Source organism: Pseudorasbora parva, chromosome 14 (genome assembly GCF_024679245.1).
Source record: "Pseudorasbora parva isolate DD20220531a chromosome 14, ASM2467924v1, whole genome shotgun sequence".
Lineage (NCBI taxonomy): Eukaryota > Metazoa > Chordata > Actinopteri > Cypriniformes > Gobionidae > Pseudorasbora > Pseudorasbora parva.
Window position 1 is genome coordinate 39,527,138 of NC_090185.1, and position 25,473 is coordinate 39,552,610.

At 37.4% G+C, this 25,473-nt stretch overlaps 2 protein-coding genes across 2 annotated transcripts in view; both read left to right on the forward strand.

Annotated features, from left to right (window-relative positions):
* Positions 1 to 6,810: 6,810 nt before the first annotated feature.
* LOC137040613 (uncharacterized protein C2orf72 homolog) lies at positions 6,811 to 14,341 on the forward strand. Its single transcript, XM_067416386.1, has 3 exons — positions 6,811 to 7,606; positions 13,705 to 13,818; positions 13,895 to 14,341. The coding sequence occupies exons 1-3, from the start codon at positions 6,988 to 6,990 to the stop codon at positions 13,951 to 13,953; spliced, it is 792 nt and encodes a 263-aa protein (XP_067272487.1). The 5' UTR covers positions 6,811 to 6,987; the 3' UTR covers positions 13,954 to 14,341.
* Positions 14,342 to 16,938: 2,597 nt separating this feature from the next.
* Positions 16,939 to 25,473, forward strand: part of psmd1 (proteasome 26S subunit, non-ATPase 1) — a 69,282-nt gene continuing 60,747 nt past the window's right edge. The window contains exons 1-4 of the mRNA XM_067416393.1: positions 16,939 to 17,098; positions 21,993 to 22,036; positions 22,118 to 22,191; positions 23,000 to 23,169. Coding sequence (XP_067272494.1) covers positions 17,083 to 17,098; positions 21,993 to 22,036; positions 22,118 to 22,191; positions 23,000 to 23,169 — 304 coding nt within the window. The 5' untranslated portion in view covers positions 16,939 to 17,082. The remainder of the gene's footprint in view (positions 17,099 to 21,992; positions 22,037 to 22,117; positions 22,192 to 22,999; positions 23,170 to 25,473) is intronic.

Sequence of the window (25,473 nt, forward strand, 5' to 3'; positions counted from 1 at the left end):
ACTCTCTATGGTTGAGTACGCTCATAACTCGTTACCAGTGTCATCTACGGGCCTTTCGCCATTTGAGTGTAGTGTAGGTTACCAGCCACCTATTTTTCCTAGTCTGGATTCCGAGGTCGCGGTCCCCTCTGTTCACGCCTTTATCCAGAGGTGTCATCGCACATGGACCAGAGCCCGTGAGACTCTGCTCCAGGTGGGAGCGCGCACCAAGGCTAAAGCCGATCGCCACCGGTCTAAGCCTCCCGTTTACGTCGTCGGTCAAAAAGTGTGGCTTTCTACCAAGAACATTCCTCTCCGCTCCGTATCTAATAAACTTGCTCCCAAATTTATCGGCCCGTTCACTGTCACCAAGATCATTAGTCCGGTGACAGTCCGCCTCAAACTCCCTCCGGCGTACAGGAGGATTCATCCCGCCTTCCATGTATCCAAAATCAAACCTGTTTTTCACTCCCACCTTAATCCGCCAGTCCCGGTTCCCCCACCGCCGCGACTCGTAGATGGGGAACCAACTTATTCGGTTAATCGCATTCTGGATTCTAGACGGAGGGGACGCGGTTTCCAGTACTTGGTGGACTGGGAAGGTTACGGTCCGGAGGAGAGAAGTTGGGTTCCTGCTAGGGACATTCTGGATCACTCCCTTATTGATGATTACAATCAACAGGTAAGGTCGGCTGGGAGCGTCAGGGGACGCTCCTAGGGGGAGGGGTACTGTCACGGTTCATGGATTCCCTGTCTCACTCTTGGGTGCGTGTTGAATGTAGGTGAGGGCGGAGCCTGGGATTGGCTCATCACGCACCTGTGGCTGATCACCTGCACCAGCTGCAACTCATCAGCTTCACCCTATTTAGTCTCTCTGTTTCTCTCTTGTCTTTGTCAGAGCGTTGTTGGATGTTCCCCTTGTGTCTCCGTGTTGGTTGTCGTTTCCCCCTTCCGTGAAACGCTGGATCCCTTCCCGGATTACCTCAACCGCGCTCCCGAGTCACTGCTGCTCACAGCCTGCCCGTGTCGCCAACAGAGTCTCTCTCACTGCTCCGTCTTATCCGGACTTCTTCTGTGTTCTGAGTTTTGGCTTCTGTGACACTTCTGTCAATAAACTGAGTTACTTGCAATTGAATCCTGCCTCTGTGAATCCGTTACACTATTATGTTCCCTCGATTTAAATAGTGCCTGAGTATCACTATTATGTTCCCTCGATTTAAATAGTGCCTGAGTATTACTATTATGTTCCCTCGATTTAAATAGTGCCTGAGTATTACTATTTCGATTTAAATAGTGCCTGAGTATTACTATTATGTTCCCTCGATTTAAATAGTGCCTGAGTATTACTATTTCGATTTAAATAGTGCCTGAGTATTACTATTATGTTCCCTCGATTTAAATAGTGCCTGAGTATTACTATTATGTTCCCTCGATTTAAATAGTGCCTGAGTATTACTATTTCGATTTAAATAGTGCCTGAGTATTACTATTTCGATTTAAATAGTGCCTGAGTATTACTATTTCGATTTAAATAGTGCCTGAGTATTACTATTTCGATTTAAATAGTGCCTGAGTATTACTATTATGTTCCCTCGATTTAAATAGTGCCTGAGTATTACTATTATGTTCCCTCGATTTAAATAGTGCCTGAGTATTACTATTTCGATTTAAATAGTGCCTGAGTATTACTATTATGTTCCCTCGATTTAAATAGTGCCTGAGTATTACTATTATGTTCCCTCGATTTAAATAGTGCCTGAGTATTACTATTATGTTCCCTCGATTTAAATAGTGCCTGAGTATTACTATTATGTTCCCTCGATTTAAATAGTGCCTGAGTATTACTATTATGTTCCCTCGATTTAAATAGTGCCTGAGTATTACTATTTCGATTTAAATAGTGCCTGAGTATTACTATTATGTTCCCTCGATTTAAATAGTGCCTGAGTATTACTATTATGTTCCCTCGATTTAAATAGTGCCTGAGTATTACTCTTATGTTCCCTCGATTTAAATAGTGCCTGAGTATTACTATTTCGATTTAAATAGTGCCTGAGTATTACTATTATGTTCCCTCGATTTAAATAGTGCCTGAGTATTACTATTATGTTCCCTCGATTTAAATAGTGCCTGAGTATTACTCTTATGTTCCCTCGATTTAAATAGTGCCTGAGTATCACTATTTCGATTTAAATAGTGCCTGAGTATTACTATTTCGATTTAAATAGTGCCTGAGTATTACTATTATGTTCCCTCGATTTAAATAGTGCCTGAGTATTACTCTTATGTTCCCTCGATTTAAATAGTGCCTGAGTATTACTATTTCGATTTAAATAGTGCCTGAGTATTACTATTATGTTCCCTCGATTTAAATAGTGCCTGAGTATTACTATTATGTTCCCACGATTTATAAATAGTGCCTGAGTATTACTATTATGTTTCCTCGATTTATAAATAGTGCCTGAGTTTTACTAATTCGTTCCCTCAATTTGCTAAATCGTGCGCACAATTTATACATCGAGGGAACAAAATAGTAATACTCGGGTACTATTTATAAATCGAGGGAATGTAATAGTTAAACGTGCGCACTGTTTACCTTTTTTTTTTGCATGTCATGTGCGGGGCTCTATAGGCCACTATCTTGAGGAGAGCAAATTTTAGCTTTTTCTCAAGTTTGTGTTGATCACCTGGGCTCACTAGGAAGTGGTAAGTCACAAAAAAAAAAGAAAAAAAAGGAAAGCTTCTTCAAATTTACAGAACGGGAGTTGTCTCCTGCCGCTTTGTTGATTTGAATAAAGTCTTTCTGAAATCAAATGATCTTTGTGAAATGATTTTTGCAAGAAGAAAATTTCTAACACTTCCCACCCGTAAACTCTAGATCAATGAACTCCCAGTTCTGAGCTCTGACGTCACACAGCCGGCGAAACAACAAGGGCAGCCGCTACGGATGCGGTGTTTACGAGTCGTACATTAAAAACCAAATCGTTTATTAAAATAAGGTATTGCTCAAACATTATTTATCAGCAAATGTTATGCATTATCAGCAGCTTTTCTAGCATTATCTAGTTTCCAGTCCATTGTGCAAGAGTAAATTAATACCAAATATATTTCCAAATATACAAATAACATCAAATAAAAGGTATACCAGCTTCTCTTGCCTTATGCGCCGTTTTTTCTCCTGTTTCCCTCAAATAAACATGGAGTAGGCACCTTTGGCGATAGAACTGATTGTAAATGAGCATAAGCCCCGTAAGGTACGTCGTGCTTTCTTTACATCTCTAGCTAGCTGCGTCCCAGGCAGGTTTCTGAGCCTGTAAGTCAGTGCTTACTCCTCGCTTATTTGAGGGAGACAGAGGAGACAAAACGGTGCATAAGGCAAGAGAAGGCCTTCACTACAAGGAAATAACCCGGTATATAGTCATATAAAGTCTTTTTGTGTGTGTGTATGTGTTTTTTTGTCAGTTTACTGGTTTGCATGTAAACAGGGAAAACTGGTTATTTAAGTAAGCTGATATTTGTAGTTATCAGCTTTCTGGTGTGCATGTATACATGCATTTTTAGCATATTTTCTTTTAGAGAATAGAAAATAACAAAGAAAATACTTTGCAAACACACTTTCATTCTTTTGTGAGGGACCTGTAAAATGTTGGAAGTATATATATATATATATATATATATATATATATATATATATATATATATATATATATATATATATATATATATATATATATATATATATAATTTATTTATTGAAAACCGTCAACCAAAGCTCTCAAATAACACATCAAACATGTAGAGGACAAGATGATCCGTGAAACTACACTTAAATGTATGTATTCACATTTCCCTGTATTTTTATATTTAATAAACAAACATTACAGCAAATCAAATGTATTCTTTGTTTTGAAAAACATGTTTTGATTACATTTTTGTGAATTTAAGTATCAATTACCTGAGCCATAAATGCCATAAGACTGATAAGAACTCCAGTTAATACTACATCATTTCTTTTATACTAAACCTAAACTAATCTTGACAAACTATATATCATTGGAGACCTTAGAGATTGTATTTACATTTAAAATTATGTAGTGACAGTAATTCATTAATTTGTGACAAGAAAATTTAGCACAAAAAAGAAGCTAAATTTCATGTACAATGTGGTTTTAGTAGTAGTTGTTTTATTATGGTCATATTACATTTTTATATGTCATATTTATGGTTTAAAAATAATTTACAACCTATCTAGAATGTTTTATTGCTTTATTGTTTGAATAATAATAATTAAAAAAATGTAAATCAAATCAGTCGTCCATTACAAATCATACATAGCCTAGAAATCTAGACGCACCCTAGCGGCAGCAAATTTAATTTGCCCGCAAGTGTGGTCTAGCAACTCTCAATTCCTATCTGAGCTGTATTCCTCAGAATCTGGACGGCCCAATCACATCGTGTAGGTAGGCTATGGAGTCGGTGGGCGGGGCCATAATGACGACGGCCGAGTTGCGTTTGCGTGCTTCTAGTAACACAGTCTTCTAGTAAACACAGAAGCTGGCGAACGGCGGTCTTTCGAATCAGCTTTGACCGCGACTCTGGAAGACTTGGAGTTAAGCTTTTCTCTGAGAAAAGGACAAAGAGCAGCACTGAAGTCATTCTTAAAAAGGGAAGATGTGTTCAGAGTTTAGCCGACCGGATACGGCGAATGTTTAATCTGTCAGCGAGCTCTGCTTCACCGTCGTTGCTCCGGTTGGTTGTATCCTATCGCGTGCAGAGGGAGTTTGACAGACAACCGTTTATCCGCCCCTCGGATTGAGCCGTCAATGGTGAGTTTCCAGACCAAACATCTTGATGTGGGTCTGGCTTGTCAGGCTAAATCATACAAGGAGCATGACTAGTACCTAGTGGACATTGTTGGTATAGCGACTAAAAATAACTCATTTTTTGTGATATCAATGTCAAATTTGGAACACAAATTATTTAGACTTAAGGCTTTTCATTTGACATGAAATTAAATTCAACACATTTTTTTATTTTATAAAATATAAATAAATATTAAATTACTTTCTTATTACATCAAACTTAAACACCTATAACGTTTTTGTTTTCAATTTTATTCAACTTCTGCACAAGAATTCAACTGTATTCAACGTGTACAAGAAACTTCCAAGTGTGTTTTTAAAAACGAGCCCAAAATTAGGTTCATATCCCAAACCATTCCAGAATTACATTCATTTGAATCTGGACAAGGCCTTTTCAGCTCTACCCCCAAAAGGGGACACTTAAGGGGTTAAGATCCCCAAGAGATTGAGTGTGTGTGTGTGTAGTGTAGTGTATCACTGCATTAGACGTGCGGTAAACGTGATGTTACATGTCAGATTCAACACACAGTGCTCATGCACATAGACGGATCAGTCATTTTATCATCCATTGCAATGAGGTATAGATTGCAAATAGTCCTGGCTAAAGGTCAGGAGGCCTGCTTACCCAAGACCTCAGTTTATCATTAATTACAAAGCTAGTTATTTATTACAAAAATAATCTGAGGGGATCTGTTTAAATACGAATGCTTTTAATAGAGGTTTTGATAGCTAACTTTGAGATTTTATATGTTTTTAATGAAGGAAAATCAACTGAATAATGAAACATATATAGGGCACTGGGGTTAAAGGTGCATTTGATTTGATTTTCCTCATGTTGAAAAACATCCGCTTTTCAAGATGGAGATTCGGCTGATCCTTGACGTGATCGCTGACGGCTGACTTGATCTAATATTTGATGTTTTTTAAATGTTGTAGGCCTACATTTAATTTGCAAATAAGAATCACTAAAATGATTTAATATATTTTGAGATAAAGGTCTTGTTAATGATTTTCAGGTTTGTTCAATGTAATTAAAGCAACAGTTTATCAATAACGGAAGAAAATGTAAAAGTATGGTATTTGGGGTGAAAGGCACAGTAATTCACATTGGTTAGATTCAGATGGGAAATATCGTATATTAAAATCTCCATATTTATAATGAAAACCATCATATTTAAATGAGAAATAATCATATCCTATAATAAAATGTAATTTGTTGTTACTACTGTAAATTAAATTAAATTATTATGGGATCTCCTTCAAAACCTTCAGTCGTTAATGATGGACAGATGCACTTTTATGATGGACAGATGCACTTTTATGACGGTGAGATGGATGGATGCACGTTTAAGATGGAGAGACGGATGGATGCACGTTTATGATGATAGATGCACTTTAATAATAGATGCACTTTTATGATGGATGGATGCACTTTTGGGGGCGTCAAAACAGAAACAGCCGTTCACTACCATTATAAAGCTTGGAGGAGCCAGGACATTTTTATTATAACTCCGATTGTATTCGTCTGAAAGAATAATGTCATATACTCGTGAATAAATCATGGATTAATTTCATTTTTGGGTGAACTCAGATTATTTCCCTCACAGTTCTCACCTGTCATGGCTGCTCTGAATAAGGTACAGATTAATCAAATAGCCCTCTTATTCTCGGATTTATAGCTCCTGTTTGAATTTGTGATTGCAATTTGTGTATTAAGTGTGTTAGATAAAAAGATGAAAGATTTCACCTTCAAGGCGAGCGTCGCGCGATAAATATGAAACTCACTACTACTTCAAGACTTCAACGCACTTGTCAATAATATGTAAACAAACCCCGCCCATATATTTGATTAGCCAATCAAAAGACACGCACCCCTTCCTCCTTCACGGCGAGCTTGTCAATCTTGTGTAAACAAATCCCGCCCATATATTTGCTTAACCAATCAGAAGACACAGCTTTCAGCTTCACCGCGTGCGTGTCAATCCACCCACAGAGGAGGCGGAGGGAGGCGCGTGCGCGCGTACACCTTTCGCAGTGATTCTGCGAGTTCTTCATGTAAGATGGTGTCGGATAAGTTTTTTTAAGTACATTTTTTAAGTTTGTTTTTCTTGTCTTATGCTACAGACGTACATGCGTTACGTTGCTAATGGCGTCTGAAAGCGAGCATGATGATCCATTCCAGCAAATTCTGCATCAAATCGGTGGAAAGCGCAACATCTATTTAATCAGCACAAGTTCTGGAGCCGAAGGAGACACCGGTGTTTTACAGGACTTCATCGCTGACGTGTTTAATAACGGGGAGCGCGAGGAAATCCTCCCCGCCTGTAACGGCCAAATCAAGACCCAAACCAAAGCCTGCAGCCCCGAGCCGATTGAGAAACCGGACCCGCTCCGGAATAAAACCGTGAGCTCGAGCAGAAACATCAGCGGCAAACGGAGAGCTATCGCGTGCTCCGTGATCGTGTTCATCTTCAGACACGAGTATGTGTGTGATCGGGAGAACGGAGTGTGTTTGCGCGAGATACTGAAGGACGTGAGAGCGCGCTTAAAGGGGAACGCGCACCGCCCGGCTCTGCTGGGGCTCGTGCACGGTGGTCAGCCGGAGAGCCGGTCGGTGGAGTTACTGGATCGATCGCTGCGATCGGTGTTTATTAATCACCCCCCGCAGGCCATATGGACCGGCCGGTATGTCGCACAGTCCCCGGATGTATTGCAGGAGATCGGGCGCAACGCCTGCCGGGCTGTGAAGTCCTCGATGTCGGAAGGTTAGATGGGTTAAAAATATCTAATCAAAGTCAAAAGTCAAAGTCAGCTTTATCGTCAATTCTGCCACATGTACAGTACAAAGCATACAGAGATCTGAAATTTCGTTACTCTCAGACAGTGTTGGGTAAGTTACTCTAAAAAAGTAATTAATTACTAGTTACTAATTACATCTTCAATAGTGTAATTAGATTACTGTACAAATTACTGTATAAAGTATTTAATTACTTATTACTAATTACTTTTTAATTACTTTCTAAATCCTATATCAACCTCGAGTTAAGCAATTCAAGGTTAGACATAAAAACTGCTCTTTTAATTCATTTAAATACACATTATAAAACTACATAAATTACTCTTATTAACTGACCAAAGTATTACAAATGTGAAAAGGAGACATAAAAACATGCATTTTAAAGTTAGACTTTAAATGTTGATGTTATGTTATGTTCACTATTGAATTATGTATAATTATATTTAGTATTTAGTTCAATTACATCAGAAGTAACTGTAATTCAATTACAGAAAAAATAAGAGTAATCCCTTACTTTACGGTTTCAAGGGAAAAGTAATTAAATTACAGTAACTTATGACTTAGTAACTAATTACACCCAACACTGCTCTCAGACACTTGGAGCGTACAGTTAACAGACACTAACAGTGACTATTAGACATAAGAATACAGATAAATACAGTTAAATTTAATATAAATACAAACTAAAAGTATGTTAAACAAAAAACAAAGTGCAGGTATAATAATATTAATATGATGATGATATGTGTAGTGCAGATGAGATCAAACAGTCTGTTACAACGATAAAGTGCACGTATTATTCTGGTTAAAATTTTGATTTTAAACTGCAATCATCATTATTATTATTATTATTTTTATTTACAAATGAAAAGTGTATATGTATATTTTGTGCTTATATATAATGTGTATTTCTTTTATTTTCGATGATTATAATTGACAACTAAAAATTTACAAATGCAGTATCTCAGAAAATTAGAATATTACTTAAGACCAGTACAAAGAATCTTTTTGGGAATTATTGGCCAGCTGAAACGTATGAATATGAAAAGTATGAGCAGGTTCAGCACTCAATACTTAGTTGTGGCTCCTTTTGCCTGAATTACTGCAGCAATGCGGCCTGGCATGGAGTCGATGAGTCTGTGGCTCTGCTCAGGTGTTACGAGAGCCCAGGTTGCTCTGATAGTGGCCTTCAGCTCTTCTGCATTGTTGGCTCTGGCGTATCGCATCTTCCTCTTCACAATACCCCAGAGATGTTCGATGGGCTTAAGGTCAGGCGAGTTTGCTGGCCAATTAAGAACAGGGATACCAGGTACCGACCGGTTGCTTTGGCACTGTGTGCAGGTACCAAGTCCTGTTGGAAATGGAAATCTGCATCTCCATAAAGTTGGTCAGCAGCAGGAAGCATGAAGTGCTCTGAAACGTCCTGGTATATGGCTGCATTGACCTTGGACCTCAGAAAACACAGTTGACCAACACCAGCAGATGACATGGCACCCCAAACCATCACTGACTGTGGAAACTTTACACCGGACCTCAAGCAACATACATTGTGTGCCTCTCCTCTCTTCTTCCAGACTCTGGGACCCTGATTTCCAAAGGAAATGCAAAATTTACTTTCATCAGAGAACATTACTTTGGACCACTCATCAGTCCTTTTCGTCTTTAGCCCGGATGAGACGCTTCTGGTGCACAGACGTATGCAGGACATGGGTTTCAGCTTCACATTCCTTGTGTCAAGTTGTTCGAGAGTGGCTTAACCGCTTGGTTCGAAGCTGAAACCCATGTCCTGCAAACGTCTGTGCGTAGTGGTTCTTGAAGCTCTGACTCCAGCTGCAGTCCACTCTTTGTGAATCTCCCCCACATTTTTGAATGGGTTTTGTTTCACAATCCTCTCCAGGGTGCGTTAATCCCTATTGCTTGTACACTTTTACTACCACATCTTTTCCTTCCCTTCGCCTCTCTATTAATGTGCTTGGACACATTACACATGGTTCGTCATTCATTTTTTACGCTATTTAAAAGATGCACGCATATTCGTTCAGCTGCTTTTTCCTTAGCTCTCCCCCCTCTCTGGCCTCTCTCTCTCTCTCTCTCTCTCTCTCTCTCTCTCTCTCTCTCTCTCTCTCTCTCTCTCTCTCTCTCTCTCTCTCTCTCTCTCTCTCTCTCTCTCTCTCTCTCTCTCACACACACACACACACACACACACACACACACACACACACACACACACACACACACGGTGTGTTGCATTCGACCGTAAGTCTCAGTGTTGCCAACTCACACATTTGTCATGAGACACACACGCTCAGGCTGTCTCACCGTCTCACTCTGGCCAAGAAAATCCAAATTGTTTTTTATATGAAACAAAGTCTTAGCTTTACATTTAAAAAAAAAGTTTTAATACGAAATTCAAACAACAACTAGCGTTTTGGGGCATTTAGTGTGGCAGAACAGTTAAAACCAGAGCCGTTGAATAACAGAGTTGCGACATGCGCTCATATCGCGGTCACGTGATTACTGAGAGGCAAATTAGAGTCATTTTGTGGCCGTAAAAATTATAATTTTCATTTGTAATGCCATTACCCACAAAGTGTCTGTATGGCTCTTCAATAAATAATAGTCAAGTTGCTTAAAGTATTGCAGATCATAACTGCTTACTTATTTGTAGGTTGTACATTTGAATACATGTTGAAGACATGGTCAAATACTAGATTTCTTTAAATGTGAAATTTTAAAACGTTAATGACACCCCCCACCCCCAGTTGTCAGTTATAATCACCAAAATTAAAAGAAATAAACATTTGAAATATATCATCTGTGTGTAATGAATGGATATAATTTACAGTTGTCACTTTTTTAATGGAATTAGTTAAATAAATCCACATTTTGATTATATTCTAATTATATGACCAGCACCTGTACATTTATTCCCCTAGAGTTTTTTTCCCCCTATTTTTAAAAAAAAACTAATAATCAAATGTAGTTAGCATTACTGAGCACTAAACGCACTCACATTTCATTTATACCATTATAACTTTTTTTTGTCTCAACTTTTCGAGTACCTTTATGTAATGTGAAGTCTGATGTTTGAGAAAATAAGGCGTCACTAACTTTATCACTTTGTTCACATTTTTACTGAACTGTACTGTAAATGTGTCCTATGGTGTGACAGCAAAAAATAAAAAAATATATTTTTTGTCTAACAATGAAGAGATTCATCTTCATTGTTAGACACTTATTTTCACAGTGATATTTATTTAATATAAAATTATGAATAATATAATTTTTATTCATGACTTGTTGGATATTTTCAATAAATACGAGACAAAATTCGCTGTCATCCTTTCAAAAACTGCTGAAAATTATCCTGTTTTTAGATGAGTGATGATTATATCGCCTCTATGGCAATACTCAACTGGTTTTTTTAAGGTATTTTAAGATGAAAACATATCTTTGGTTCACACCAGAGGACATTAAGTCACACTAAAGGACAGAAAAATGATTTGCCAGCAGCCATATCACCCTGTAGCCCAAGACTGGTTTCCCACTGAAGCTAAGCAGGGCTGAGCCTGGTCAGTACCTGGATGGGAGACCAACTGGGAAAACCACGAGCTGCTGGTAGAGGTGTTAGTGAGGCCAGCAGGGGGCGCTCACCCTGTGGTCTGTGTGGGGCCTAACACCCCCAGTATAGCGATGGGGACACTATACTGACAAAGAGCACCGTCTTTCGGATGAGACGTTAAACTGAGGTCCCGACTCTCTGTGGTCGCTAAAAATCCCAGGATGTCCTTCGATAAATAGTAGGGGTTTAACCCCGGCATCCTGGCCAAATTTGCCCATTGGCCCCTGTCCATCATGGCCTCCTAATAATCCCCATATCCTGATTGGCTTAATCACCCCGTCTCCTCTCCACCAATCAGCTGGTGAGTGTGTGGTGGGCATTCTGGCGCAATATGGCTGCCGTCGCTTCATCCAGGTGGATGCTGCACATTGGTGGTGGTTGAGGAGATTACCCCTTCTATGTAAAGCGCTTTGAGTGCCTAGAAAAGCGCTATATAAATGTAACAAATTATTAGTATTATTATTATTATTATAGTTATTGCATTAAAGAAAGTGAGGGGTGTCGGAAAAAACACTACTAACACTCTGCTAACGTGTGTGTGTGTGTGTGTGTGTGTGTGTGTGTGTGTGTGTGTGTGTGTGTGTGTGTGTGTGTGTGTGTGTGTGTGTGATGCGCGGTTCTATACCCACCGATGGGGCGGGCCAAGTACTAAAAAATGTATACCATTTCAAATTATTTGTGGTCGATGAGAGAGAAATAATTATTTGTGAACAAGATTATCTTGATGAACAGTGAACAAAATGTGTAAGAATCGAATTTCTGTTGGTCATGGACCTTATTTTCGGCAATAATCTTACAGACATTATATTATTTTGACACAAGTAGACCTATATGCTACCTACCTAGACAGCATTTGGCATTACACTCTTAAAAATAAAAGTTATGATGCCATAGAAGAACCATTTTGGTTCCCCATAGAGCCTTTCTGTGAACAGTAAGAACTATCTTTAGCCCTATTCAGATGGTATTTGTTTCTCATGTGGAAGAGCCAGCCGCCTCATGTGATAAACTCGTGCATTGGGATGGCGATTTATTCCCGGTGGAGGAGAGAGTTCTGTGCTCACGTGCTCAATAACATGACTGTCTGCATATATATAACATCTCATATACTTAGTATATCAAGAATAAATGCATATGTAATTTAATAATAGGAAAATAATATGCAAATTATTATTTAATTAAATCTTTTTTAAAAAGGAAGATATATATAGACACACTCTATAGTTAAAATGGTTTTCTGTCTTGTCTTTTATCTCAAAATAAAGGATGTCATTTTATTCCACATGGAAATGAGCAGAAATAAGTGATTTTTTTTACATGAGGTAATCATAATGCTGTGGTGGTTATTAACATATATAATTGCTGTCGTTATAACGGCCCATCTCAAATGTTTACGTGCTTTTCTTCTTTTTATTGTTTGAGCGGTGATAAAATAAATTGCTCTTGTACACTCGCCAGCATTTCAGTAATAAAGTCTAGATCTTTAAAATGCATCCGAAGCGCAGCCGTACGGTGCCCTGCAGGGGTCAAACAGGATATAAACAGTGAATTTTGAAGTGATATATTCATGAAAACTCAGAGATGTGGATTCGTTAAATCACCACGCGACTTCAGTGTTTGTCTAAAAACAGGAGGTAATTCGGGCAGGGATTTTTACGCGGGTGTTGCGAGAAAAACACTGATATTCAGGATTCACACGGCAATAAAATCACAGACTATCCCCTGTAAATGATGAAAATACCTTACACCCCCACGAGAAACTATTACCGTCCGAATACGGCTTAAGTCTGAAGAATGTTTAATTATCTAAAGAACCTTCTGAGCATTGGAAAGATATCATGGATGTTAAAGGATCTTCATGGAACAACCTTTATTTTTTAAGTGTACAAACTCAACTCTGACTCAAGCGTCCTACCTAGACAACATTTTCGGGGGCATAATAGGCTAATACAGTGAGCTGTCTATCTAGACTGTATTTTGTGGCATCATGGTCTCAAACTCTAGTGTGCCGCACATCAAGCGTTTCCACAATACCCATCATCAGCAGAAGTTTGTCTTGTTGTACCAATGTAGGTCACAACTTCTGAAAGTGACCAGCCGTGTTTTTAGCATACATTTATGTCACAAATCGTTCATGTGTGTGTGTGTGTGTGTCAGACAGCGTGAGACTAAAAGTTATTGTTTTTTTTACAAATTATTGCATTTAATAACTCTTCTTAACGTCAAGCAGGTCCCATAAGTAAGAGTCATGTGCCCAGTCTATTCTCTGCTATAACAATGTTGCAGTAGCCTATTAAAATCATTCAGATATTGCGTGCCGTTGCAATATGCGTATTGCGATATGTACATTTGCGATATTTCGATATATTGCACAGCCCTATTCACGAGTCACATGGTTCGGGGAATGATAACGAGTCCTCTCTCAATGGCTCTTTATATTGCAGAAAGCGGCCCCGGCTCCAAAAGCAGTTTGTTCGGGCCCCTGAAATGTTTACCGGGACTCTTCAGAAAGCGTCACCGAGGACAGGCTGACCTCGGCACCAACGGTTTGCAGCAAGGTAAGCCGGTCACTCACGTTTGGTTTCAAACCAGTTTTTCCACTATCAACTAATTGTGCCATCTTTGCTCTGGCAGCCAAAGCGAACGTGAGTGAAGAAGGGATTCCCCTGCAGACGCAGCACCTGGCTCAGTGATGCACACACACACACACACACACACACACACACCGCCGTCTGTGCTCCTCTCAGGTCATGTTTTCTTGCACTATATCGTCCCAGTCGAGAGATGAAGGCAACCGACGGCTGCTCCAGCATTACTGCTGATGAAGGAAATCTCACTACTGTCACTGTAGCACAGCTTATTAATAATTCATAACGCTGAACACTGTGAAGGACTGTGAATGTCATGTATTAATTGCTGTTCGTTTAAATGAAAGAAACACTTTATTGCATTGTCAGTAAGTTTTGCACTATTCCCTCATGTGATTCTGAAAGCAAATTAATTGTAGCTGTTCATAACTATTCCAGTACATAAGCCATCATGTTGAATATATGAAATATTAAAGGTGCCATGAAGTCAAAATGGACTTGTTTGTTTCTTTAAATGAAATGACTTCCCCTTCCTCTTCTCTGGTGACGTGTTTATGGATGTGAGGGGCGGGGCAACCTGTCACTCACATGAGATCGACCAATAGCAAACCACAGCCGTCCAATGACCAATAGCAAACCACAGCCGTCCAATGACCAATAGCAAACCACAGCCGTCCAATCAATCCCCCACTGACAAAATCAAGCCCCGCCCCTAAATGTGTTCTTGTTTGGGCACAATAAGCCCCTCCCTCCTTGGTTACTGTTGCTACGCCTGACAAGCAAACAGAGAAGAAAAGACCAGCAAACTTCTCTTTCATGCTGATATATATATATATTTTTTTTAAATCATTCTGTAATTCATAGTTGTGAGATAAAAAGTCAAAAGAATGACAAAAAGTTAATTATGAAATAATTAAAATGACATCAAAAGTCATAATCCTGACTTTTTAATCTCATTGTGATTAGGACTTCAAATTGACAATTTTTTTTTAATCAAAATTATGGCTGACTACGTCATTTTACAGCTATTTATTTCATAATTGTGTCTTAGTATCTTTTTTTTATTTATTATTTACTTTCTAATTTCCTCTTTTTTATCTTAACCCTCTAGTACAGCGCAGCCATATGGCAACAATTCATTTTAAAAACAATAAATGGCACTGGGCATGAAAAGGGCTGGGCTTGAGGTGGCCAATGAGGTGCTGTTTTTAAGTCACATGGTGTCCCTGCAAACCCTCTTAACCTCATTTCTGAACATCTCTTCTCAAGGGGATCTTTTGCAGCATCTTTGATATGTAAATTAGATATTTTTATGTACAAATCAACTTTATCTAACATAGTTTTACTGTAAATTGAGAAGATACCAATGTGTCCATATGGCACTGCTGTCCCGCAGTCATGCATTTCCCCATTGGGATTTTTTTTTTTTAATAGACGGTAGCATCAATAATATGAGTGCAGTTATTACTTATTTAAAGTGTTTATTGTAGTATAGTTGTGTTTGTGTATAAGTAACACAATTAGAAAATGGAGGAAGAGAGCCGAGAGTGAGGATGAGTTAGCCAAACGATAGATCTTCTTATTTCTTGTTTCCATGAGTCCCACGTATATAAATCTATCAATTTATAAAAGAAATGAGCATTTAAAAAGAAAAGAAAATCATAATTTTATATACAAACTAGTTTTTTGAGCATTTTCCACTGTGGTACAGCGTTTCCACATGACAAAGTTTCCATGAGTACCCCCCAGTATTTTTTGTTTTTGTTTGTATGAAATAAACTTATTTTAAAAATGTTTTAATGGTTATTTCATAATCCATCACATAGAGGGATAAATAACTTAATTTAAAAATCTTAATTTGAATCGTTGTACCTCATAATTATATGGCTGTTGTACTCATGTTTCAACTTTTTAATCTCATACTCATACTCAACTTTTTATTTAGTATCTCATATTTTTTTCTCTTAATTTTGAATTTCATAATTTCTACTTTTTACCCCATAATGACTGAGCACATATTTTACATTTCTTTCTCATAATTATTACTAAATACATTATAATTTCATCTCTTTTTTTTATCATACTTATGTCTCATTTTCAAATGTATCTAATAATTTTGACATTTTGACAATTTCAACTTTTTATCTCATAGTTATGACTAAATACATCATAATTTCGACCTTTTTATCTTAATTATGACAGTGTATCATTTCTTATTTTTATCTCATAGTTATTACTGAATATCTCAATTTCAAATTCATCTCATAATTTTGAATCTTGTAATATCAACATTTTAGTACATCATAATTGTGACTTTTATGACAGTCATAATTAATACTTTTATAGTCATAATTAAGATTTACCAATGCATCCCTTTTTAATGTGGTGGAAATGGGCTTCAATAGACTCTTCCATAATTTATAATAATGTTTTTTTTATTGTTACAAATAAGGGCTCATTTTCCCCACATTAAACAACAAATCATGCTTTTGTTAATCATAATCATGATAATGTGAATTATGGTATTGTGTATGAATTATGTTTATGAGATAAGAGATAAAAAAAGTCAAAATTGTATACCATAATATTATGATTTAGAAATAATTTAATTTAATTTACCTATTAAAAAAATGACTGTTTACAGTTTGTCCTCATATTTATGATTTATGATTTCATAATTTCCCCTTTTTCTGTCACAATTTGTACTTTTCTATCTCGGATTTATAACTTTATATGTTATATATTTTTTCTTTCTTTAATAATTATGATTAACCAAAACAGACGAGCAGGAAATGTTCCAGCTCGGACCGCCGAGTGACTCGCATGGCGACGCAGCTTCACATCTTCTCACTGAACAGCAGAGAAGAAGAGCCACTGCCGGGGTGCCCGCTGCAAAGCCTGTCTGGAAACGTTTACCTACTACATTCCCTACACATTTAATATATTCATTTGATAAGTATTTATATTACCCATGAAATAACAGTTGTATAATATTTGCCTTTTTCCCCTGTCGTGTATTCTTCGGCGTTTGATTTTAAACTAAATGACATATATTTACAGGCAGAGTTTCGGCGTGTCCCGGTGAGCCGCTCATTGTCGGATGAGTAAGTGCTGTAATAGCAGTTGATCGCTCGCACTCTTTCATTGAGAGTCCGACAGACTTTCTTCTTTTCTGACTGTTTGTGTGATTAAATAATTGTGCTGGAGGAGATCCGGTGACGGTCGCAGACAGACATGATCACTTCAGCCGGTGAGTGTGAGCGACTGAACGAGAAACAGCGCGTTTGATTTAGCTGAGTCACACGCACAGCTAACGGCTAACACACCGCCGACGCGCACGAGCTTTATAACTCTACTCCGGCCTCATTATTAATATATCTGCGCTTATATGAGTGCTTTATGCGCTACTGTAGCGCCTAAACGCGCTGGTGATAGTGTGCGTGCTGTTAAAGCCGTTTATCGTGACATTCTCACTGCTGTGGTTTGTTTACATCGACAAAATATTGTGCTTTTTGAAAAGTTGATCTATTATATGAGTCTCAACATTGTTTTGACTAATATATATATGATCAAGAAGCCGTGTGTGGGTGTGTGTTGTGATTAAAACGCGTCTCTGAGGTTATTTAGCAGATCTGTCATGTCACTGTTGCTAAACGTTAGCCCAATAACAATTTTAATCTCATAATTATGGCATCATATACATAATATTTCGACTGTTTATCTAATAATTATGACCGAATATGTCATATTTCGCCTTTTTGTCTTTTAATTATGACTGAATACGTCATACTTTTACTTTTTTCCTCATAATTATTAGGGCTGTCTATTGGCAAGAATCAGGCGATACGATACGTATCACGATACAGCGGTTACGATACGATATATTGCGATATTGAAAGTAAAACGTTTTTTTTTTAGAAAGATTAAGTTAAATGAATAAAGAAGACAACCATTTGCATTACGCATGACAAGTAACTAGGGCTGGACAATAATTCAATATCAATATATATCGCGATATAATGTTTTTCAATAACGGTGATATGATTTTTAAACACATTTCCGATATTTCGATATACATTACAGCATTCCTCACTGACTGACGTTCAGGGCGCAGCCGTCAGAAAGAGCAGAACACGATTGGCTAGCGCGATGACGTACACCACAGACACGCAGCCAGTGCTCAGCAGGAGTAGGCTGATAGATCCAACCATCCAACGCGGCACATTTTAGCTACAAAGAGAGTTTCCCTGACTATTACAAATGTGACTGGACGAGCTTCCACAAGTAAGGAGAAAGACTAACTTTCTTTAGTGGCGTGGAAGTGGTTCGGCTATCTACAGCACTATTCACACGGGATTAGTATTATAGGGACCTCTGTGATTTAGAAATGACTCCCCCACATCTGAGTTTTGCGCGGCGCATTCGCACGGGATAAGCAAGCCTGTGATTTTACTTGAATTGACTGACTTCTCCCGGATATGATAGACTTTATAGATATCTGTATGAAATCATAAACAAGCATCGATATCGTTTTGATTATTTTACAGTAGCCTAATAAATAAACATAATTTCGTTCAGTTAGCGAACAGACGCCATGAACTGAGCTCAGACCAGCGGCAGGAGTCAGATTTAATTTATCACGAGTGAGAAGCTCACAATATACGACGGAAGATTCAGTTTCAAATGCAAAAGCGCCTATTTAAACAAGCTTGTCATTGTACTGTACTGTCCTGTTCTGTTTTTCATTAAGAACAGTAGGCTATTGATGTTAATATTAAACACACCATCCAATCAGATTACTCTCAAATTGATACTCATTCTAAAGTGAAAGTATAATCCGCGTGGGCGCGGCTGCACTGGGATTCATAACGGTGCGCATTATGAATGCAGACTTTATTCTTCGTGAAAGATAAAAATAGAAATGCTCACAGGAAGAAAAAAAGCTTGCAAAAATTATATACAATCCGCCTAATCCTGGCCAAATCACAGAGATGTCGATTCACACGGGACTACTATTATCACAGGACCTCTGTGTTCGGCGAAATATGGTCAGTCATTTGCGGGGGAATTTTTACTTTACAAATGACAGACATGGCCGATTCGCACGGGATTAAGATCACAGACTTTCTCTGCAATTATTACAGATCACCAGATAATACTAATCCCGTGCGAATAGGGCTTAAGACAATACATCGACATAGATGCATCAATCTAATGTCTAACAATACGATGCCAAGCGTTAAAAATAATCCATGTAGACTATTTGTGTAAGAGGCAAGTGGCACATTTGTTTTAATACTTTCCACATTTGCACACAATGTCATGTATTAACACCAATGCGTTCATTCTCGTTTAAATTACCTTTCAAAGCTTGTGAAAGACAGTCAGGCTTCACGAAAATGTATCATTTGCTCGTGTTTAAAGCCTTGCCAAAAAGCAGCGTGCACTCATCTCAAACAGCACAAATAGGCCACTGAATTGAGTCTTCTTTTATTTATTTTTTGTGCATCAGTAAATAAAGGTCTATAGTTTTGCATAAAAGGAGAATATAGCGCTATGAATCGTTCTTCACTGAAATTTAAAACTTAAAAGAAAATGCTAAATAAACTGCGTCTGCGAAGTGAGTCTTATGTTTATTTGATGTTGATTTCACATTTCTTGTTAGTATAAAGGCTAAATGCAAATAAAAGGTGAACATTAATTTATTTGTACCGTTTTTATTTCTAAAATATTATATAGTTTTATAGGAGGAGATTTCATAGACTTGGCAAATACATTTTTCAGAAGTTTGTAGGTACAGAAATCCTTTGTGGCAGTTCTTAGTAGTTTTTCTAAAGCTTTTATATAATTCATATCGATATCGAAATTATATCGTATCGACCGAAATTAAGAAATATATCGTGATATAAATTTTGGCCATATCGTCCAGCCCTACAAGTAACTGTTTTATTTAATTAATACAGTATCATTTATATCGCTAATCACTATTTTGTGCAGTAAAGTGACTGCAGGATTCTTTATTCTACATGTTTTAAAGGTTCACAGTAAAGCAGTTTTTCATTTCCAAACTATTTAGCAACAGAAAGTGCATAGTTCATTCATTCCATGACTGAATGACAGTTTGTTTTATATTTAATACTGTAAAGGTGTTTTCTTTAACGCAGTCTATTAAAGTGCCATTTCAAGCAGAGCTGGTCATCATATCCACATCGCTATGATCAGATGCTTTCGTTCTGCTGTTTTGGATTTTGTTACTGAGAGTGAAATGTGCTGGATATATTCTATCAAAACGCTTCTCAGCAACGCGGATGACGTCTGGATGTTAAGCGAGCTCTCAGATTCAATGTTTCCCGAGTACTGGATTTTAACTTGGCCTATTTTGCGAACAAAATGACTCTTGTTGATTTCCTTAGTGGCTTTTTTGTAGCTGAAGCCAAAATGAGTCCACACTTCAGCTCTGTAAACCGCGGGAGCGGAATAATGCTATCGTCTTGAGAGGTTTACTAATGCTAATGTACACACTTTCACCTTGTGCTTCTCTGGCTCCGCGTCAGATAACGTACGTTCTGAGATAACACACTGCCATCTAGCGGTTGGGTGTTATACAGTCTGTGGTTTAATTGGAACACAAAGCCACGAATCTTGGATATAAATAAATAAATAAATATCGATACAGTGTTTTTGAGAATCGATACAGTATCGCCAAACAAAATATTGCGATATTCGCGTGTATCGATATTTTCTTACACCCCCTAATAATTATGGCTGAGTACATCATATTTTGACTTTTTCATCTTTTAATAATGACTGAATATATCATATTTCGACGTTCTGTCTCACAATTATTAGCCTGACAAGCCAGACCCACATCAAGATGTTTGGTCTGGAATAGGGATGGCTCGATACCACAATTTTGGCTTCGGTACGGTACCACAATCTAATACCGAAGTACCGATATTAAATCGATAACACACGGTCTGATATTAGCGCGGGTATATTGCACGCGAATGAGAACAATCATGCAAGTTTTGAGTTTATAAAGTGGGAAATTACCACAAATGTTTATTAGTAAATTAATCAGCAAAGCTTATCACATCAAATCAGTCATTTGAAAACTTTCTTGTGAGAAATAATTGCAGCAAAAATCTCTCAAAACTAGCAAATTGCTTCTGGTTTCAAAAGACATCGCACTACACTAAAGCAATCTGCATAATCCGACTCAACATTTCACGCTCGTCTCGGGATGGAGAACGGAAATCATTTGAACACGCAAGAGATTTTATAGCATTTCGTAATAACAGTTACAGGAGATATGAGCTCATACGACACACACACTCCTGTAACGTAGAGCTCGCACATTACACATTAAGTTTCCTTAAACAGTCAAATACACAGAATTATGTAAAAATGTCCGTCTTTAGTGAGTATTCACATAAGCACAGTCGGTTGTGTCTAACACGAATGTAAATAGTCTAAAAAGTCTAAAAGTAAAAACTCTAAAAGTAAAAAGTCTTCCAGAGTCGCGGGCAGAGCTGATTTGAAAGATCGCCGCCGTTCGCCACTTTCTGTGTTTACTAGAAGCACGCAAATGCAACTGGGCCGTCGTCATTATGACCCCGCCCACCGACTCTATACATGATGTGATTGGCCCGTCCAGATTCTGAGGAACACAGCTCAGAATGGTATTGAGAGTTGCTAGACGACACTCGCGGGCAGATTAAATTTGCTGCCGCTAGGGTGCGTCTAGATTTCTAGGCTACACAATTATGGCTAAATATGTCATATTTTGACTTTCTCATAATTATGGCTGAGCACATTTTGATTTTTGTCTCAATTATGACTGAGTGTATCATATTTTGACTTTTTGTCTTACAATTATGGCTAAATATACCATATTTCGTCTTTTTGTCTCACAATTATGGCTAAATACATCACATTTTGACTTTTTGTCTCTAATTATGACTGAGTTGTTTTGACTGTATAGATAAGAGTGTGTGTGTGAGGTTGTTCTTGATGAGATCTGTCATGTCTGAGTGTGAGGCGCCGTATAACACAGATTGATGATGGAAAGGCAGACTGATATGACTGACAGGAAAGCTGTAATCTGATTGATCTGTACTGATGGACTCTTTGCTGTTTTGTAGCTGGTATCATTTCCCTCCTGGATGAAGATGAGCCACAGCTCAAGGTACACATGTGCTCAGACAAACACATGCTGCTTATTACATGGATCTACATAGTTATTGACCATATTCTTCTTCTTTTTAAGGAGTTCGCTCTACACAAACTAAACTCAATCGTCAATGACTTTTGGGCTGAGATTTCAGAGTCGGTTGACAAAATGTAAGTAGCATGATAAACAGGGAAACACATTCTGTATTTTCTAACCTGAAAAGTATGACCCATGTGAATTGCATAAATAAAGATTTTTTTTATTTTTTATGTTACTGTTGTGTAAAATATCAACAATAATACTTTTATACAATAATACAATTAATAATGAAACACTAATTTTGTATTTTACACTGCGATTAGTATTTTTAAATATAATAATTATTATTATATTAGTAATTAAATGGAAGCTTTTTATTTTTCTGTGAAATAGGACCTATTGCAATATTTCTTTATTGATTGTCATTTAAATTATAAAATAATTAAAATGCTAATAATATTTTACATTAAATTAATATTATTGCAATAGTATTGGATTTATTTATTTTTATAATTTGAATCTAAAAGTATGACCCGTGTGCATAAATTCAAGAAAAATAAATTATTGTAATTTTCCTTTTGTTGTGTAATTATTATTATTATTATTATTTTTACACTACAATAGTATTTTTGCAATAGTAATATTTCTTTTAACATTTCTTTATTTTTGAATAATTGAAATAGTTATTATTATATTAATAATTAAATACTTGTATTTATTTATTTTATGTATGTATTAAATACTGTTATTATTATTATATTAATAATTAAATACTTGCATTTATTTATTTTATGTATGTATTAAATACTTGTATTTAGTTTAATTTTCTTCTTTTGTGTTCATTGGGGAAAAGACCACACAGGTTTGGAGTGGAGTGTCTGTAACTGTAGACATTAGTGAGTGTTTTTATGCTAATGAAGTGTGTTTGGTCTCTGTCAGCGAGGTCCTGTATGAGGATGAGACGTTTCGGAGCAGAGAGTTTGCTGCACTGGTGGCGTCTAAAGTCTTCTACCACCTCGGTGCGTTTGACGAGTCTTTAAACTACGCGCTGGGTGCTGGAGATCTCTTCAACGTCACGGACGACTCCGAGTATGTGGAGACCATTATTGGTAAGTGACCAGATGTTTTAAAGAAATTAATGCTTTTATACAGCGAGGGTGCATTAAAACCACACTACAGTAATCCACATATTATCTGAAAACAAACTAACTAAAAGCATATTCTTGGAATTATTGTAACAAAATAGATCATGAAATATATAAAGCTCCTGGTCCAACAGGGGCGTTAGAGCTACAGTTAGCATTAAGCTACAAAACACAGTTTAAATTATTAAAATTACACTTTCACCCAAAATGTCACTTTAGACCTAGCCTGGCTCTGCCTTCCTACTAGGGCTGCCCCCGACTAAAGATATTCCTAGTGGACTAACACTCCTGCATTTTAGCAATTAGTCGAATAATCCTTCATTTATGATATTATTATATAACATTTTGCGTATATACAAGGAAAGGTATAGTCCAAGTTGAAGTTTAACACTTCCTTATGACAGAAAATGCTAAAGCATGATATTAGTGCGTTCAAAATAAAAATGAAGTGCTTAAAACAGAATAGTAAAGTGTTTAAAGTATACAGCGCTTAAGGACACAAAAATCAGTGGCCGGAACGTTATAGGCTAAAAATAACATTAAAAACAGCAATCAGACTGCCTGTGCATTTTAATAATTTATTATCAAAAATGCAAACTGTAACAGTTACATGTCCACATTTTTTTTTTTTAATAAAATAAACTCGTTCTTTAAAATAAATTAAATAAACGTATTATAACTTAGGCCTAGTTCAAAACAAGTACTGTAGCTAAAACGCTGTTTGGTATAAAAATACAGTGGAAAATTTATATACTTTTTATATTGTTCAAAAGGAAAATTAACAAAAACGAACAATTTAATAAATGCACATCGCACCACGCCAAAACTTAGAATAAAAAAAAAGAAGGCGGCAAACAAATCAACAGCCAACAAGTGTTTGAATAAATTGTTTAGAACCACTATATTTAAGACAAAATGCAGAACAAATAATTTAAATAACATTATGTAACAAAGTTCGATAATATGAGGAAGGAAGAGGACACGGGGGTCGGCTGGACGGTTGATGCTTTCTTTATTTATTCTCATTCACTGTCAAAACACACTCAGTAGTGTATAGTTTCTCTCTCTCAATATAACAACGATCACTTCCGGGTCGGCACTTCCGGGTTCCGGTTTCTCAGTCTCTGGGGTTTGTGCATCAACCGTCCGTCTCTCTCTCTCCCTGGTCTCTGGTTCCACCGATGTCTTATACCCTCTCCGCGCTCATTACTAGAACAAGAGACAGGTGTTATTAATCTGCGTCCTACCCACTCACTTACCGCTCGTCCCGCGGCTCTCTCTCCCGCTGCAGACCTCGCTGAACCACGCCCCCCTTGCCACACATTAATAATACAAATAATTTAAATAACATTAATACAGATCAAAAATATCAGAGCAAAGCCGCAAACTGCCATTAAGATGACGGATGAGTCTTGAACTGAAACAACAAGTTGCAAACATCAGACTAATTTTTCTTACAGAATAAAAAACAACTTCTGCATTTTATAAAAACGATGTTCGATGTTGACGCGTGATCGGCAAATGTTTGCCTGCAGAGTTTGCAAACAGCCTTTTTAGGGTCGTCCTTTGACTTTTCAAAATGATCCCACACTTTGGACTTTTTTCCTGACATAATTATTAGCATCAGCCAAAAACCTCTCCCACGAGTGCGCTTTGGTATACCGTGAGGCGAGGTCTCGTTGACCGATCGTTGCTTTGATGTCATGTCATACTCCGTCTGCAGTGCGTGTGCAGTGCGTGTTGCGTTGCGTATGCGGTACAGGATCCGCACGCCCTGTTGTGCTTTCACATATGCTGCGTTTGTAGTCCGCAACTGATCCGTTGTTGCACACCACAAATAGCATTTATTAATGATTTTTTCTTTAAAATCCAAAAGTTGTTACTGAACATGGCTCGTCAGAATTGCAATTCTCTTTGTTTACTCTTTCATAGAAGTCAGGATAACGTATACTAGCCTTCATTTAAACAACATTTTATTAAATTCATTTATTCATATTTATATAGCCTATACTTTAGATTTAGCTCACACAAGTGGCAAAACATTTAAACATAGGTTATAGCCAAAAATCACAAACATTTTAAATTAGAAACTTACAATAGGCTATTCAAAAACAGCATCACAAAATGGACTCGGTACGAAAACGATCGTCGCACTGCTGCAGGACCACATCCGCGTGCAGTTTGAAAGCTGTAACCCGTTAACATGGCTACGGAAAATATGCACCAGACACGCACTGCAGACGGAGTATGTGTGAAACGGGCGTGACT